This window comes from Drosophila hydei, unplaced genomic scaffold, assembly GCF_003285905.1.
Source record: "Drosophila hydei strain 15085-1641.00,03,60 unplaced genomic scaffold, DhydRS2 tig00000379-arrow-arrow-pilon, whole genome shotgun sequence".
NCBI lineage: Eukaryota > Metazoa > Arthropoda > Insecta > Diptera > Drosophilidae > Drosophila > Drosophila hydei.
Genome location: NW_022045720.1, coordinates 132,915 through 151,714, shown reverse-complemented (window position 1 = coordinate 151,714; position 18,800 = coordinate 132,915). Strand labels below are relative to the sequence as shown.

General features: G+C 39.1%; 2 protein-coding genes across 4 annotated transcripts; one reads left to right on the top strand and one right to left on the bottom strand.

Moving 5' to 3' along the window:
* The first annotated feature begins 1,135 nt into the window (after window positions 1-1,135).
* Window positions 1,136-1,812, top strand: LOC111601632. Of its 2 annotated transcripts, none has more exons than XM_023318302.2 (3): window positions 1,136-1,251; window positions 1,317-1,459; window positions 1,519-1,812. In XM_023318302.2, exons 1-3 carry the CDS (start codon window positions 1,242-1,244, stop codon window positions 1,780-1,782), a joined length of 417 nt encoding a protein of 138 aa, XP_023174070.2. In that variant the 5' UTR covers window positions 1,136-1,241; the 3' UTR covers window positions 1,783-1,812. The 2 variants fall into 2 exon arrangements, with proteins under 2 accessions (XP_023174070.2, XP_023174069.2); XM_023318301.2 differs by having other exon boundaries at window positions 1,302-1,459.
* Window positions 1,813-3,964: 2,152 nt separating this feature from the next.
* Window positions 3,965-4,601, bottom strand: LOC111601631. Of its 2 annotated transcripts, none has more exons than XM_023318298.2 (2): window positions 4,366-4,601; window positions 3,965-4,311 (listed from the first exon to the last, which is right to left on the bottom strand). In XM_023318298.2, the coding sequence occupies exons 1-2, from the start codon at window positions 4,555-4,557 to the stop codon at window positions 4,084-4,086; spliced, it is 420 nt and encodes a 139-aa protein (XP_023174066.2). In that variant the 5' UTR covers window positions 4,558-4,601; the 3' UTR covers window positions 3,965-4,083. The 2 variants fall into 2 exon arrangements, with proteins under 2 accessions (XP_023174066.2, XP_023174067.1); XM_023318299.2 differs by having other exon boundaries at window positions 3,965-4,303.
* Between the last annotated feature and the right edge of the window lie 14,199 nt (window positions 4,602-18,800).

Genomic DNA, 18,800 nt, shown 5'->3' with positions numbered 1-18,800 from the left:
GCATCACTACTTCGGCAATAATATCCTTTCTATATATACATATATACCCTTCTGTTATATAGACTTCCAATCGATTTGTTGTCAACTCAAATTGAAAACTTTAAGCATTTTCGCATATATTCGGAATTGAGAAATTGTTGGGTTCAACTGCATTGTCAGCCCCATTGTCAGACTCTGATACATTTATAATTAATTGAAAAAGCACATTTTTCACATCTTGCGAAAGAGCTTTAATTTCATTTCGTTTCGTAGAGACTGTGAAGTGCCTCACAGCGCCTTGCAACTTGCAACTTGCGACTTGCAACTAGCAAGTTGCAAGAAATGCCATTTGCAATATTTCAATTGCATTTCAATTCATTTGAGTGTCTCAGTGCGTGTGTGGGGCTGTGCCTGTGCCAGTGCCTCGACCTCGGCCTGTGCCTGTGCCTGTGCTGTAAATCTATTTTCTTTCAGTTTTCGCACAGCGCATTTAGCCCATTTTCCACTTGGCAGCCGAATGACATTCGAGCTGCAGCAGGGTTGCCAGCTGCGCCAGCTGCGACAACTCTACTCAACACACTCTCATGCAATGATTTCATTTCACTTCAAATATGCAGAGCAAATCCGTTTTCGGCCATTAAGAGCTATCACATTACTTTAAATTCACTTATTCATATCAATTTCACAAAAATCATGTCCTTTGCCCTCTACTATTCCCCGTCATAACCAAATATAATCGGAAATATTCATCTTATTTGAGTTCCGTCAACTGTTCATTGTCATTGTCATTATCATTGTCATTGTCATTGTCATTGTCATTGTCATTGTCATTGTCATTGTCATTGTCATTGTCATTGTCATTGTCATTGTCATTGTCATTGTCATTGTCATTGTCATTGTCATTGTCATTGTCATTGTCATTGTCATTGTCATTGTCATTGTCATTGTCATTGTCATTGTCATTGTCATTGTCATTGTCATTGTCATTGTCATTGTCATTGTCATTGTCATTGTCATTGTCATTGTCATTGTCATTGTCATTGTCATTGTCATCCCTATACCTTAGATGTTTCCTACGAACGTCTTATCTAGTTGCTTCGAGATGTTTGTCTGGCTACAATGCTTTGATGGTGATCGACAATTCTGTCATAGTACACGAAGGTGTCAAGTCGTATACATATTCGAAAGTAACTTATTTTTCTGAAAAGTGAAAAATATCTGTTTGATAAATCCAAGTTAAGACAATAAATAAAGGCTAGATTATGGATACAGGTAACAGAAGCTTGTCGAAAGAGCAAAATGGAAGGAAAACGTTAGTTCAGCGACTTTATTCACAGGCAACTATGAATGCTTAATGCCTGCGACAAAGCAAAAGATACGCAGAACCGGTCCGGGAGTTGCTAAGCGTCCCAGTGGTTTCATATCCCTAAACTTACTCTACCAGGACAGGGCGAAGAAGGCGAGGCATCTGCAGCTGACCGTGAGTAATGTCTAAGACCGTCAACTGACTGGCAAACTAATGCGTTGCTCACTTAGCAGAAGAGAAGGCGCAAATCTAACATGGTCAACGTGTCCACGCAGACAGACAGCACATTGGTGGTGCTGTGGAATCAAAAGGTGTTGACAACGTTGCGCTATGTGGTGCCAGCGCGTCAGGCGTGCACCTGCAATTGGAGCGATTATTATTTGGGTAGGACGATCATCAATCTCATCCATTTCCTGCTAGTCATCGCTGTGATTATTCTAAACTTGGGCGTTCTCTTTGGCATTTACGAGAAGTCCAAGCTTTTGTTTAAATTCTAGTCTCTGGCTAGTCTACGATGCTAGCTTAATATGAACTAACTATAAATATATATATATATGTGTTTATATAGCGATTGTGGCGAGAGCTTTATCGTTTCAGATTCCTAAACTCTCCTGCTCTGTCTAGCTGTCTCTCTCCACAGACATTGTCATGCACATGGACAGAGTGTGGACAGTTGTTGACATGTTGGCGCTCGAAACTGTTGCATTCTTCTCCTTGTGTGTGTTGGTGTGTGTTGGTGTGTGTGTGTTGGTGTGTTGCCTTTTCCGGTCTTTGACATTTACAACAGTTCGCCCTGACAGCATCGGGTTAGGGAAGCAACGGGGCAGCTGGCTGGAGCTGTTAGTCATAGCACATAGTAGAAAGACTGAAGGGTGAGAGTCACACACACGCCCACACACTCCCACACACACACACACGTGTGTGGTATAACCGCAATGGCGTCATAAAGATGATATCATAATTTCCTACTTTGCTTTCCTTTATTATATTCTTTTTCCCACTTTCTCATTTTGCTGTTGCACACTTTGACGCTGCGGCGACTATTTGCCTTCTGTCCGGACATTTAGTTTAGTTTTCCCTTTTCTTTATAATTTTTCGCTCGTTTTTCCCTCGTTTTGTCAAGCTTTTCAATTGTGGCGTCAATATTTGTCAGACCAGCCCAGCCCAGCCCTTAAAGTCGCCAGCATAAGCCAAGTTCCAGCGCCGTCGACGTCCTAAGGTATTACTGCCCCGCTCCGCCTGCCGCTTTAATGGCGAACGTCCAGCAAATTGTTCCAGGAAATTGAGCGAGCTGCACTTCAAGTGAATTCCACTGGCAAATGCGGCGCTATAAAAAATGTGAATAAATTTAATACCATCAAGTAAGATGTATGTATATATATATATAAATATATATAAATATAAATATAAATAAAAGCAAACGGCAACTAGAGAACGGCGCGTGCCAATCCGCAGCATTTTAGGCCGGAAATACGTTGGGGGCAGCTCTTGCTGCTGCTGCTGCTGCTGTTGCTGCAATGCAGCATTGCAATTCAAATGAAAGCAAAAGGGCTGCCCCCACGGAGCCAGAATCTATTTAAAGCACTCGACCCTAGTAGGGAACGCTGGCTATGAGAAGCGCCGAGAAGAGTGCGACTCTTTTATGTGGAAACAATAAACGGCAACTGAGTACACATACATGTATGTATCTATGTATGCGTGGCTTGCCTATGCTACAGAAAGTACGGCCTAATTGACAATAGTTGCAACAATCGATAGTTATCGATTGTGCTTGTTGTGCTGCAATGCTCTGGCTTTGTCTACAGTCCAAGTCAGAAATAACAAATTTATTCTTTTACATATTGTAGTCTTATAATCGATGGTTATATCAGATAGATTCTGATTTTCTGAATCTAGCTTCAAAAATCGATAGTTATGAATATCATTTACACACAACATGATGTTTGCAAGGTAAGAATCGAGAGATATGTTCGATTATTCAAAAGCTTATTTGTAAGTGATGTTTCGATAGTTTTTTGATAGCTCGATATACAAATAAACTATGCAATACAATCGATAGTTGTTTAAAATTAGACTTCATAACGATTCCACTAACAACGTAGCTCGATTTTTTCCAAAATTTAATATTGATCAATGTTATCGATAAGTTACAACATTAATAAGTGTTATCGATAGCTTATAAAACTACATTTCAGTAGTAAGAATTGTTTGCTAAAAGCGCATTTGGCTTGTGCCAACCGATAGCTATTATCGATAACTCACAAACTTACAACCGCTATGCATTATCGATACTTTGTTCGACTGTTCGATATACAAATAATCGTTACTTAACCTATCGCTTTCCTCCAGATGCAACAGCTTCATTTGCGCTCAAGGAGCCTGGCATGAAATTCTTGTAGCCCAATCGTATGACTGCTAAGCTAAGTGTCTTCTATTCTTGCCGGCGTCTGCACATATCGCTAATTTACTGCGGTTTCAGTTGTCTCAATAAAAATTCATGAAATGAATTAAGCATTTTTTTATGACGCCTCCGCCTTAATGACGCCACGAGAACTCGACGTTTCGCTTCGTGCTTCGTGCGTCGTGTTAACATTTAACGCACTCTTGGCCCAGCTTGGGAGCGGGTTGGCTGGCCAAGTTAATAAAATTTTATTTGCATTTGAATTCATTTGATGGCGTTTTATACTTTATTTCGATCATTTCGCCAGACAATTGACATGAAATCGAATTACGACAACTTTACGAACAAACATTAAACCTCGAATAAATCGAAATGAAATTTGAACCAAGATTTTCGGCTACAAATTCTTCAGCACGTCCAGGCAAATGTAGAAGCTGATCAGGAATCCACAGGTCACCAATGCGACGGACAAAATGGACTGCAGCTGCTCCGAAAAATACGCATTGCGAGCGCATTCGATAATCGGCAGACTCTCTAACTCTGGCATAGATGGCATCATGTCCTGCAGCCAATGGAGCTCCTCTTGGCGGTCCGTTTGCGTGTGCTTTGCTTTCCTTCTACTCGCCTTGATGGCCTGTTCGATTATTTTGTATATCGATTAACGATTAACGATACTTACTCTTTGCTTCGCTCGTTCCTCATTGAATTTGCATATCTGCTTGCTCATATAAGCTCGCGCACGTTTTCTAATACTCGGCATAGGTCTCGGCGCCTTACGAGCGACACTCACCTGGATGGCATCGCGCTTACCTGGCGACACCTTCAAATACTTTAGTATAGCGTTTAGACATATATTCAGATATTCCGACATTTTTATGTATATAAATAGATGTTATACATTTCTAGTTTATAGTTGGCTTGACAGCATTTTATTCCAATGCCTGATAGCTTTGGAGCAGATCGAATCGTATTTTAGCTAAAAGTAATCAACTAAGCGTTGCTCTGAAGCAAGGTAGAGTTTAGTGATCATTGACTAGAACTATTTTCAGCTTATAAATAACTAACTTGGTATATCGCAAATGCATTTTAAATTACTTTATAATGTCAGAAGTTGATGCAGAAGATGCCTTCAAAGAACGATTCGTTGCCTCGATTTAGCTGTGGAATGCAAGCTAGAGCTTGACACCTGATCACTTCGATACTCGATATCTCTTTATCGATAACAATATCGATTATACACCTGGAAAATGTTTCATATTTTATTGCCTTCATATTTCTATTCTTAAACTCTTCAAGCGAAAAATGATCTCCGAACTAGAGCACGGCCTAAAAGCAAATCCAGGTGAGGCACCTTTCAAGGTGCCTTTCACAAGTAATAAAATGGCGTAAAGTGTCGAATGCAACTGCAATTGCTGCACCGTTTTCTATAGAGCAGAGGTCCAGCCTGGCACAAGCCATGCGACGAGTCGAAGTAGAGCGAATATGCAAAGATGCTTGGAAAAGAGCCAGGGACTTTGCTGAATAGCTGTAGTGGGAGCTGAGCGGTGGAACACTGTGCACAATGCTCAGTTGGAGCACATTGAAGGGCTTCGGGTTTCACCTTGAAGGCTAATGCGGAACCTTGGCTGCGAAGTAGTGCGAGAAAACGGAGCGTTTTATTCATTCAGCAGCAAAGGCTCAGTTCAGTTTTGGTTCTTAAATAACAACTTTAAGCTAAAGACATCAAATTTAGTAAGCAAATAAAGTAGCCAGGATAGCTCTACTTATTCTCGCTAAAAGGAATGCAATTTTGAATGAAATCGTCTCACTTAACTCTCGCCTAGCTCACTAGAGTTTGCTCTCCTTGCAGATAGCTGACATGGCGTATACTTGATGACATAACAAAATGTGTGACTCGATAGATTATTCTCCTTCATTATCAATGGAGCAACATTAAGAGAGAGAGAAAGAGGGAGTGCAAGCTTAGGTCTCTTACATATATATGAACTTGATGGCCCTGGCGTGGACTTCATAAATGCATTACGGCAGCAATTGTCATGCCATTAGCTTTATTGGCAATTTGTAGTTGGAGTCCGTTACGTTCTCAGATATTAGAAAGTTTGGCTCCATGTGATTTGCTTGGCGCTGTTTTGATGGCGCTGGCCTCTAACAGCTGTTTGTGTCCTGCTTTTGTCTTGTCGTAAATTTAATGATGTTTTCATACCCTGAACCCATTGAAAATGCCAATTCGGGGTAGATTTGTGTTGTCAACAGGTCTGCCAGAGGCAGTCGGAGGCGTGGCTGTTGCCATAAATTAAATGTATTCTTAGTCAAAATGGCGAGCCGAGTCGATCGAGCCGTGTACGTCCGAGGGTCTGCCAGTCCGAGGACCTGCTCGTCCGAGGGTCTGTTCGTCCGAGGGTCTGTCAGTCCGAGAGTCCGTAATTCGGTTCTTTAATGACGGCTCTTCGCTGGGCTCAGGGTATCTCCTAGTCGTGCACTGCCGCTTGGAGCCCTGTTACTTGTGCTTTTTCTTTGCGCATCTTCGCTGCGTGGCTCTCGCTAAGCCACTTGGCGTCTAATGAAGGCGTTGATGAGACGCTGGCGCTAGCGCTGCGTCGGCGGCGGCCTGCAAGTGTGTCTAACGTTCTAGAAATAACATTTGTTGGTAATAAATTCCAAAGATAATACACCCACAGGCTCGGAGCTGTTGTGGCACAGCTGCCGCATGCCGCATGCCGCATGCCAGCCAGAAAAGGCGGCCGCCATAACTCGACTCAGCTATTTATTGCAGCAGCCAAGCGGCATCAGTTGCCAACTTGCTTGGGCCATGTTTGCTGTTTCAAGTTGTTGTTGCTGTTGCTGTTGCTGTTGCTGTTGTTGCCTGGCACTAAGCTAAGCACAAATATAAATTTGCACACACACACATTGAAATATTACACCTGCAATTGGCGCGGCTGAGAGGCGTTTTTCACGCCCACACACAATAACACAAATAAACACCCCAAACACACACACACGCACATTTCAGGTTGTTAATGAGCCTATGTGTGCGTGTGCGTGTGCGTGTGCGTGTCTGTGTGCCTCACACATAATGATGCGTTTATTAATGCCAGTCATAGTCTTTATTAACAAGATGAGCGCCCATCTAAACTAATTTTGGGTTTTTTAATTATCAAACATCATCTTGAGTTTCTTCATTCAATTATTCCTAGATATGATCTACCTAGTTGAGGCGGCTATATGAGCCAAGCACATTCACTTTGAAACAGTCAAGTTGATAAGCTGAAGACGTAGAACTATGTGGCTTGGCTTGGATTCAGACGGATTCAATATTATTTTTAGGTATGCGAACAGACGAACGGACGGACGGATGGATGGAAGAACGGACGGACGGCTAGACTGACGGACGCTTGGAAGGACAGACGGAGGAATGAACGGACCGACGGACGGAAGGAAGGACGGACGGAAGGATTGACGAACGGAGAGACGGATAGAAGGAAGGACAGACGGACGGAAGAACAGACGGACGGCTAGACTGACGGACGTTTGGAAGGACAGACGGACGGACAGACGGAAGGACAGACGGACAGACAGTTGGATGAACGGATAGAAGGAAGGATGAGCGGACGGACATATGAACGGATAGACAGATGGACGGATAGACAGATGGACGGATGGACGGACAAATGGATGAACGGATAGAAGGAAGGACAGACGGAAGAATTGACGAACGGAGAGACGGATAGATGGAAGGACAGACGGACGGAAGAACAGACGGACGGCTAGACTGACGGACGTTTGGAAGGACAGACGGACGGACGGATCGACAGAAGGAAGGACGGACGGACGGACAGACGCAAGGACAGACGGACGGACAGACAGATGGATGAACGGATAGAAGGAAGGACGAGCGGACGGAATGATGGACGGACAGATGGAAGAACGGATAGAAGAAAGGACGAACGGACGGACAGATGGACGAACGGACAGATGGACGGACTGACAGATGGATGGACGGACGGACAAAGGGAAGGCCGGACCGACGGACAACTAAAATACTCTCTTGACATCGTTTGTACTAATGAGCAGAAAACTATCAAAATTTTACTTTTTTTTAATTTTATTTAAATGTATTACAATTTAATATACATTCATATGATATGCTATCAAAAAGCTTATAATTATGTATATATTTAATCCATTTATATATATTTATATATTTGCCACCTCTGACACCTCTGGGCCATGCCAGAGCTCTATTTGTCTAAGCAGAAATGCGAGTTTAGAGCATAAAAGGTTCGTCACGCCGAAAGATAACAATGCTCCAAGTGCCTTGTGCTGCCTCCACACCCTTTTCAGCCGCCTGCCAGCCTCCCCGGCGCCAAGCTCATCTCATATACGCTAAGCTTTTGGTTTTCGTTGTTTTTGGCGCTTTCTTCTACAACATTTGCCACTTACTCATAAGCAAATGGGTCGATGTGGTGGGGGGGGGGGGGGGCGTGCGGGACGTGGAGCGAGTAGGCATGTGGCGCGTGGAATGGGCACATGTTGCTTCATTTCAACACATAGCTGGGGGCGGGGTTGGCGCACGGGGCGTGTCATTAGGTTACATACATTCCTGTAATTACAATTCACCGAGGAGCCCACAATGCGCCATATGAGCCGCAAGCCGAAAGCCGAGAACCGAGAACTGAGAACCGACAACCGAAAGGCGACTGAGCCAGGCCTCTTAATACGAGTATGCAAATCCACAGAGGGGTGGAGTGGTGGGCTGCTGCTGCTGCTGCTGCCAGGTCATCGATGGCAAAGTTCACAGTCATATGTAGATTGTCTGCTGCGTGCGCTCGTGTGTGAGTCAGACTCAGAGAGGAAAAAAGCCGTTCACCTTTTTGCAAAGCAACAACAAAATTATGTCATAAAATGTTTTTGCGTTTGCTGCTAATGCCGACGGACGGAGTGGGGCGTGAGAGACGCCCATATACAGCTTGCCACAAAATGCCGCATTAAAATCACAAAATACAAATACAATATGCAGAGGCGACACACTCTGTGGCTTCCTTCTCTCCCATAAGCGACCATTGCCACCCTGGGCCACGCCCAGCACGCCCAGCGCGCCCAACTGGCAGCAGCAACTTTTATGTTTATGAAAAATTACGTGAAAGCACCGGCACAGTGGGCGTTCGAATGGCAGGGGCGTGCCAGCCAAGTGACTAACTTTTCAAAGTTGCCAACGATAAAAGGCGCTACAAATTTCGATATGGAATATTTCCCGTTATTATCCATAACGGCAGCTGCTTTGCCCAGCACCCAAGCCCAAGCCCCAGCACCGATGGCCCCGAGCCCCATTTGCATGCAGACAAAAGTCGGGGTCTTAGGATATGCGCACATAAATGGAGCATATGGAGCGCAAATGGGGCACACGGCTCTGTGCTGATCCATTGAGCATTGAGCACGCATTAGCTGATCTCAGTTTGTGGCCAAATCAATGAACTGTTGTCTGTAAGGCAAAAGCAAATGTGTGCTAGGCGCTCTCTGTCAATTTAACTTTTGAGAATTGCATAGAAAGGCTTTACCGTTGCAATCAATGGCAAAGCTTTTTGCGCTGCTTCAGCAATTTGACAATTGATAAACGACTTCAAGGCTTCAAAGGCTTCATTTGTGTGGGGACGGCTAACACATACCCTGTAGCAATATAAAGAAGTTCTTAAGAAGTGCAGATAGCTTAGCTTTCTCATCGAAATGCACCCTCAACTCATGAGAATTGCATAGAAAGGCTTTCATTTAGAAATCAAACGAAGCGCTTTTTGTTCTCTTTATACAATTTGACAATGCACAAACAATTTGAATGTATAAACCAAACTTCCTCATCGAAATGCACCCTCATCTCATGAGAACTGCATAGAAAGGCTTATAAACCAAAAGCTTTCTGCTCTCTTTACACAACTTGCCACTGCACAAACAATTTCAAGGCTTCAAAAGGTGGATTGCTTGCGAAGCAATGCCCACTGCCGACTGGCGCATACCCTGTAATAATAAAAGCGTTAGCATTGATTAAGATGTAGAAATATCTAACTATATAAGACATTTGACGCAATTAAAAGTCAACCGTTTCCATACTTATGTGATTAAAAACCCATAAATTTTACAGTCCAACTTATATTTATGATCTAGTTTTATGGCCCACTTCCTTTACGCTAAATATATAATTTTATGACGCGATCACCGAATAAACCCAAAACAAAAATACACAAAAGTAAAAGTCGAGCGTGGACTTTACGACATTTCCGCTTGCAGTGTTTATAGCAATGTAAAGGTTGCCGATAGATGGGTAGCTCCACATATATATATAGTTTGGATTAAGAATCAGTTGATATATATATTAGATAGGCACTTAAAGGGAGTTTTTTTTAGAGTTACATAAGTTTAAACCATAATAAGAGAGATCACTATATTTTTACTATCAATGAATGTGACTTTATTGTATAGAAAATATAATGACATTTGAGTTTTAATATAATCTTGGCCAAAGTAAAATCTGAAACAGCAATTTACACTGTTATCACCGTCATGAATATCGTCGCTGTTGAAGACATATGAATCAGTGACATGGGCCAGCCTATAAAGCACATCAATCAATCAACTTCTGTGCTGCTTCACTTTAAATAAATGTCAAATCAAATACAATAAAAATCTGCTATCAGCTATTAAATGGCTTATTGAGTAAAGTAGTGTTGCCAACTCTAAGTTGTAAGGCCTTAAAAAAACATGCCTTAACTATAGCTCACATGGATTTGCTTAGGATTTTCGAGTTAACAAAGTAAGAGTTGAATTATCTATAGATATATGTTAATGTAAATGATTTTTATTAAGAATTTGCTGCCTTATATGCCAGATATCTATGTATATATCTGTCTACACCTTAAGCATATCTGCGGAGCATAAGCATATCGAGTTCGTCTCAGCCAGATGGGCTGAGATGGGCTCACTTACCCACAACTGTCTCAACAAATACACATTCAGCCAGGATGCTCGTCAAGAATAGATGTCTAGAATTAGATGAGCTCTATGCTTCTTAGTGATGCATAAAGCCAGCTGAGCTAAGGCTACAGCTGGAGCTGGCATTGGAATTGGAATTGGAGTTGGAGTTGGAGTTGGAGCTGGAGCTGGAGCTGGTCCATCTGTCAAACATTGTGAACGTTGACAGTTTTTGTGGCTTTTGTTGTTTCTATTTTTAGGGGTGGATGGCTCCATTTGGCTGGAGCTGGGGCGGGCTTTGTCTTGCTGATGTAAGGTTGTGGCTTGGTGCTTGCTCGTTGAGCCCGAGGTTGGGGCATGTTAATATAAATGAGCTCATTTCGCTAGGTTTGCCGTGACGGCTGCTAACCAAAAAATCTACCTGGCTACGGACCATATGTGCCCTTTTATTACGGTTATGATAGCGTGTAAGTACAGCATAGCTGGAGGGAGTGCGAGGGGGGTGGGGCGATGCGATTGGTGGGGGCAGGCGGTGGGGAGGGGGGCATCCATTAAAACAACACAACAAAAGTCAATGAGTAAAGATGTAGCAGCTGCCGTTGATCCTCCAGACAGCCACGGGCAGTGCTCGGCTACTCATTATGCTAATCATATTCATTAGCGTGCATTCGAAAAACAACAACAACAACAACAACAATAACAAGAAAATTAAAAAAATCCCAGCACTAACTAATTTGTCACGCTGACAGAGCTCCAAACGCCGTCGCATATCGATTTTAAAGATCTTCAACAGGAGTCAGACTAAAACAAGTAAGTGTGCTCGAGTCGGCAGTGCACGACTAGGAGATACCCTGAACTCAGCGAAGAGCGAAATGTAGCCCAAAACCCAATTGAATACTTTTAGCTTTCATTGTCCTACGGACGGACAGACACTCGCACGTACATGACTACATTAAGTCAGCTTGTCGTCCTGATTAAGACTATATATATATATATATATATACATACTTCTGCCTGTCACATGCATTTTAATAAAACCAATATACCCTGCATACCCCATTTCAACTTAGCTTCAGCTGTTGGAAGCCCGAAAGCTCTAACAGAGCAGCTGAAAAGTAATTTTAATCAAATAAATATATTCATATATAGAAGTTATAAAAGCTGTACAGCTCAAGTTGAAGTGCAACTTTCAGCAAGTGTCATTCAACCATAAACAGAGATGCACTGCGCCAGGGCAGCTCGCTGCGAGCGTTGCTGCGCTTGCCCCTTTTTTGTTGTTGTTGTTGTTATTTTAATCAATGTGGCCGGTCGAACGGCGGCACTCTCGATGTGCTCATTGATAATCATAATCAAGCTAATGATGCGGCAGACGATAAGCTGATGCGGCTGCTGATGCTGAACCAAATTTTCGAAGCCAGAGCAAAGTCTCAGCACAGTTTCTGTGTCTGGGCTTTTAATGATGATGTAGAACTTGAGTTGGGCTGATCGCATTGAAGTGACGATATCTTCAATTGGCTACAACATTCCTCAACGGCCTGTCACACAAGCAGAGAAAGCGGCAGAGTGAGAGAGAAAAGGCGAGGTACAGCGGCTGCTCAACGTCGTCTCCTACTTATCCAACGCAATTATCTATCAACGCATCGGAGCTGTGGAGCTGTGAGCCAGAGAGAAAAACGATTGGCTCATCGAATTAAGGGCAGAGACTCTGTGGAGACGTTGCCCAGTTGCCCAGTTGCCCAGTTGGCCTAATGAGTGCAATTTGCTTCTGTCTTGGCTACTAAATGCTCGCATTAGTTTAGATAAATAGCTTAATTAATACATTTTGTGTGCCTAGGCAACGGCCGACGGCCAATGGCCACAATTACAACAATAACGAGCAGCAATTATTAGCCTAATGGCATTGTTTGATTTCCGCAACCACCCAAACCACCAATGCAATGGAAAAGATTGCCTGTGAGCCGCTAAGTGCTTCATATTTGCACTTGGCAAAGGTTGAAGGCCATTTGCCCCTGGCGTGGCGCGAAGTGCGCCGCTGACCCACGACCCCACCATATTTCAACTATCCTGCTATATATATGTTTATATATATATATATATATATCTGCACACATGCCCATTATGAAGTGGTTAACAGTTGTTTGCAGTTTTACAATTTGTAAATATTATATTAAAAAGTTATTATTAAGCAAGCATCGAGCTCGTCTGATGAGTTATCAAGATGACTTTGATTGCTTAATCATGGGCAACTGGACAACAGCTTTATTCTCAATTTAACATATACGAGGTGTGTACAAAAAGTATAGCGAATGTTGCATTTCTGCGAGCATATATAAACGAGATATAGACATTAATAGGTATAGATAGTTATAGGTAGATATAGATACAGATATAGACATATATATAGATATAGATATAGATATAGATATAGATATAGATATAGATATAGATATAGATATAGATATAGATATAGATATAGATATAGATATAGATATAGATATAGATATAGATATAGATATAGATATAGATATAGATATAGATATAGATATAGATATAGATATAGATATAGATATAGATATAGATATAGATATAGATATAGATATAGATATAGATATAGATATAGATATAGATATAGATATAGATATAGATATAGATATAGATATAGATATAGATATAGATATAGATATAGATATAGATATAGATATAGATATAGATATAGATATAGATATAGATATAGATATAGATATAGATCTCATATAGATATAGATATAGATATATATAGATAGATATAGATATAGAATAGATATAGATATAGATATAGATATAGATATAGATAGATATAGATATAAGATCTAGCTATAGGATATAGATATCGATTTTATGATATAGATATAGATATAGATATAGATATAGATTATTAGATTATAGATATAAGATATAGATATAGATATAGATATAGATATAGATATAGATATAGATATAGATATAGATATAGATATAGATATAGATATAGATATAGATATAGATATAGATATAGATATAGATATAGATATAGATATAGATATAGATATAGATATAGATATAGATATAGATATAGATATAGATATAGATATAGATATAGATATAGATATAGATATAGATATAGATATAGATATAGATATAGATATAGATATAGATAGATATAGATATAGATATAGATATAGATATAGATATAGATATAGATATAGATATAGATATAGATATAGATATAGATATAGATATAGATATAGATATAGATATAGATATAGATATAGATATAGATATAGATATAGATATAGATATAGATATAGATATAGATATAGATATAGATAGATATAGATATAGATATAGATATAGATATAGATATAGATATAGATATAGATATAGATATAGATATAGATATAGATATAGATATAGATATAGATATAGATATAGATATAGATATAGATATAGATATAGATATAGATATAGATATAGATATAGATATAGATATAGATATAGATATAGATATAGATATAGATATAGATATAGATATAGATATAGATATAGATATAGATATAGATATAGATATAGATATAGATATAGATATAGATATAGATATAGATATAGATATAGATATAGATATAGATATAGATATAGATATAGATATAGATATAGATATAGATATAGATATAGATATAGATATAGATATAGATATAGATATAGATATAGATATAGATATAGATATAGATATAGATATAGATATAGATATAGATATAGATATAGATATAGATATAGATATAGATATAGATATAGATATAGATATAGATATAGATATAGATATAGATATAGATATAGATATAGATATAGATATAGATATAGATATAGATATAGATATAGATATAGATATAGATATAGATATAATAAGATCTAGATATAGATATAGATATAGATATAGATATAGATATAGATATAGATATAGATATAGATATAGATATAGATATAGATATAGATATAGATATAGATATAGATATAGATATAGTATAGATATAGATATAGATATAGATATAGATATAGATATAGATAAGATATAGATATAGATATAGATATAGATATAGATATAGATATAGATATAGATATAGATATAGATATAGATATAGATATAGATATAGATATAGATATCGATATAGATATAGATATAGCTATAGATATAGATATAGATATAGAATAGATATAGATATAGATATAGATAATAGATATAGATATAGATATAGCTATAGATGATAGATATTAGATTATAGATATAGCATAGATATAGATATAGATATAGATATAGATATAGCTATAGATATAGATATAGATATAGATCTAGAGATTAGATAATAGATATCGATATAGATATAGATATAGATATAGATACGATATAGATATAGATATAGATATAGATATAGATATAGATATAGATATAGATATAGATATAGATATAGATATAGATATAGATATAGATATAGATATAGATATAGATATAGATATAGATATAGATATAGATATAGATATAGATATAGATATAGATATAGATATAGATATAGATATAGATATAGATATAGATATAGATATAGATATAGATATAGATATAGATATAGATATAGATATAGATATAGATATAGATATAGATATAGATATAGATATAGATATAGATATAGATATAGATATAGATATAGATATAGATATAGATATAGATATAGACAGAGAACAGATCTTAAAAGTAAATTTACTCATAACTTAAATAAAACTTTCTTGTTTTCTTCAGCATTTAAATTGAAAACTTTCTTTTAAAGATCATATGATCAAGAATAAGAAGAAGAAGAAGAAACATATATAAGATTAGATTCTTTTAGTATACAACAAAAGAAGAGTTTTCTATCTTATGCTAACCAAGGTGTCATTAAGGGTCGTCAGGGGAACGCAGCTTAGTGAACTTGGATGCATGAGTTTTGGAATGTTTTCGATTTCATTTGCCCTCAGGCGTAGCAAATCGAAGCGGGCAGCCGATGTCTAATGACTGCCATAGATAGGCAAACAGAAAACAAAGAAATGCCGACCAACAATCGACAGCCGACACAGTCAACGCCCCCATGAAGACGCCACAAAGGGCATGACTAATGCAAAATGACCGAGCATGCTCATAAACACCTCATCAGCGATCATTACGAAGCCTTCTACGAACGGAATTCGAAATAAATAGATGGCAACGAGCAATGGCAGCGGCAACGGCAACGGCAACGGCCACAAATGCCATATGAAATATGTCTCAATAAATTTGGAGCAGTCGACGACGATGCCGACGATCGACGCTGACGGTCGACAGAGAGTGAGGCATAAATCTTGCAGCCGATCACAGCTCATTAAAAAATTAAATTAATAAAACTTAATTTGCACATAAGCCGAAAGAACTGAAGCAGCCCCCAGAAATCACATCGGCAACAATGCAGTCCCACAGCAAATTACCAAATCGTAGCTCCAAATTAGCTGCCCACCAGCTCCGCCAGATCGTGGCGATCGTTGTTTGGGTTTTTCTTTTATTTTTTTTTTTGCTTTTGTTTTCAGTTTTTTTTTCTGTTGCTCTCTAATTTGATACCCTGCACTGGGGACGAGGGTATCTATGCGAGAGACAGTTCATAAGTTTCTGTATACATCTAAAAGAGTTAGATCAAGTTATCTTGGCTCATTCAAGTTTTTGTTTAGACCAATGTTAAAACTGTCTTAGTGCTATGCAGTTTATATATATCTGATCATTATACCAAGCATTAATCTAAAATTTATTCATAAATTACTAAACTTCAATCCATTTGATATATATTGATATTGTGTCAAGTGAATATCTTCACAATCCTGGGTATCTTCAAGTCGAGCAATCGTCATCAAAGCGCTTTTACTAGTTTTGTTTTTATTGTTTTGAGGGCGTTTTCGCTGCGTCGCTTTCGACGATTTTTATAGGCGACGACGATGTCGTCCACTCGCTGCTGAAATTGATCAATTTGGCTGGTTTTTAATGTGTCAAAAGCGACGCCGACTGAGAGGGCAAATTGGCTGGACATTGTCTTAGCTTTATTAGCTGCCACGCCCAGTTCATATATTTTTGGCCAATTTACGCAGCAGTTCACAAGCCTTTTTAAGTCAACTAACCCAGTTGTCAGCTAGTTAGCCAGCTATCTTTTTATATCAAAAGTGCAAGTCTCCAAAAATACAAAAATAGAGTACTCTACACAACTTTCCACTAGTTTGTATTATACTACTCTGCACCACTCTATACAACTCTATCCTAATCTACACTAATCTCCACTGCTCTCCACTTCTGTTTACTACTCTCCACTACTTTTCACTCCTTTCCATTACTCTCCACTATTCTCCACTACTTTCCATTTCATTCCACTACTCTTTACTCCACTCTCCACTACTCTCCACTACTCTCCACTACTCTACACTACTCTCCACTACTCTACACTTCTCTCCACTACTCTCTACTCCTCTCCACTACTCTACACTACTCTCCACTCCTCTCCACTCCTCTCCACTACTCTCCACTACTCTCTACTCCTCTCCACTACTCTACACTACTCTCCACTACTCTTCACTCCATTCTCCACGGCTCTTCTCTACTCTCTACTACTCTCCATAACTCTTCACTACAACCCACTCCTCTTGAATAATCTCCTCTACTATTTTTTTTACTACGCCTTGCACTACTCTTCATTATACTACTCTACATTACACTACTCTACATTGCACCAATCTCCACTTCTCTTCACTACTCTTCTCTATTCTCCACCACTCTCCACAAGTCTATATTACTGCACAATTATCTGTAGTGTCTTGGTCTACGTTAGACTAACCCAAGCCGCAGTCTGCACATGCCTCCACATCTCACCACAACGCAGCACAATTCTTTAGAACTTCGAGTAGATGCGGTAAAGGCAATTTGTTTTATGTGGAAGGCCTGGGACACAAATCAATTACGCGCCCTCTTCAGTTGCCACGGCGCACATTAATGAAAATCAGAGGAAAATTCAATGACGACCTCAGCCACATGCAGCGTCGCCGTCAAAAACCAAAAACCAAGAAAAAAAAAATAACTAAACGAAAAAAAAAAAAAAATAAAAAAAATTAAACGATACGAAACGAAATGAAATGAAATGAAAACTGAGACACGGTAGTTTTTGCCTCAATTTGGGTAAAACAAATTCATTACGCAAGAACAACAACAACGGCAGCTAGAGCGCAACGGATGCGGCCCATGACAAATGAAGGGCCGCCCAGCGGGTGTCGCAAGCCAATAAAGCGAGCCACACACAACGTGCCTCCGATCCGTTGGAGTCTACGGTTTTCCAGCTCGGACTTGGGACTACGAGCCAGGCTTAGCGTGAAAAATGCGTGTGAGAAAAGCCACACAAGTTGCCAACTTGAGCATCTTAAGCGTTTTTGATTGAGTTGCATTTCCTATCGGGCGAGCGCCTTTCGGAACACTTTCCATATAAAAACAGAAACGGAAACTTTCATTGGAAAATCGCTGTGTAACCGTAGACAGCTTCAAAAAAATAACAAAAAAAAAATCAGAAAAAATCAACGAATAAGAGAAGACTCTCGCTTATGACGACCAAATGTTGACAAAACAAACAAATAAACAATAATCGCTGACTGGGCGAGCGACCGGCGCCAATTCAAAGGAAATCCGAGGCTCGAGGGCAAAAAAGTCGAAATGAGGCCAAGCGATGCTAACAAGAGCACATCGTGCACAAAGTTGCGACTCAAATTACGGCAACAAAAAACTGAAGATGGAAAAAATATATAGAAATTTTCGTAGGAATGAAGTCAAGGCAGGTGTGCACGACTAGCAGATATCCTGTTTAGCTATGAGCATTCTTATGATTCAACAATTTGGCATGACAAATGGGGGCTAATCGATATATATGGATTAGTTATTAATAAAATTTATCGATATATATCGATTAATTATCGAACATATTAATAGTTGTAGTCGAAATGTACTCTGCCTAGCTCTCATTTTCTTATATAAAATAAGTAGAGATGTACAAATTTACTGTATATCGATATTTATCGATCTGATTGAATATAGTTATGGACGAATAATTGATTACGTAGTCT

Coding starts and splice junctions, on each gene's coding strand:
- LOC111601632 (XM_023318301.2), top strand. Junction 1,460..1,518: donor CGAGGCATCTGCAGCTGACC/GTGAGTAATGTC, acceptor CTCACTTAGCAG/AAGAGAAGGCGCAAATCTAA.
- LOC111601631 (XM_023318298.2), bottom strand. CDS start 4,557: ATGTCGGAATATCTGAATATATGTCTAAACGCTATACTAAAGTATTTG. Junction 4,312..4,365: donor AGGAACGAGCGAAGCAAAGA/GTAAGTATCGTT, acceptor CAGGCCATCAAG/GCGAGTAGAAGGAAAGCAAA.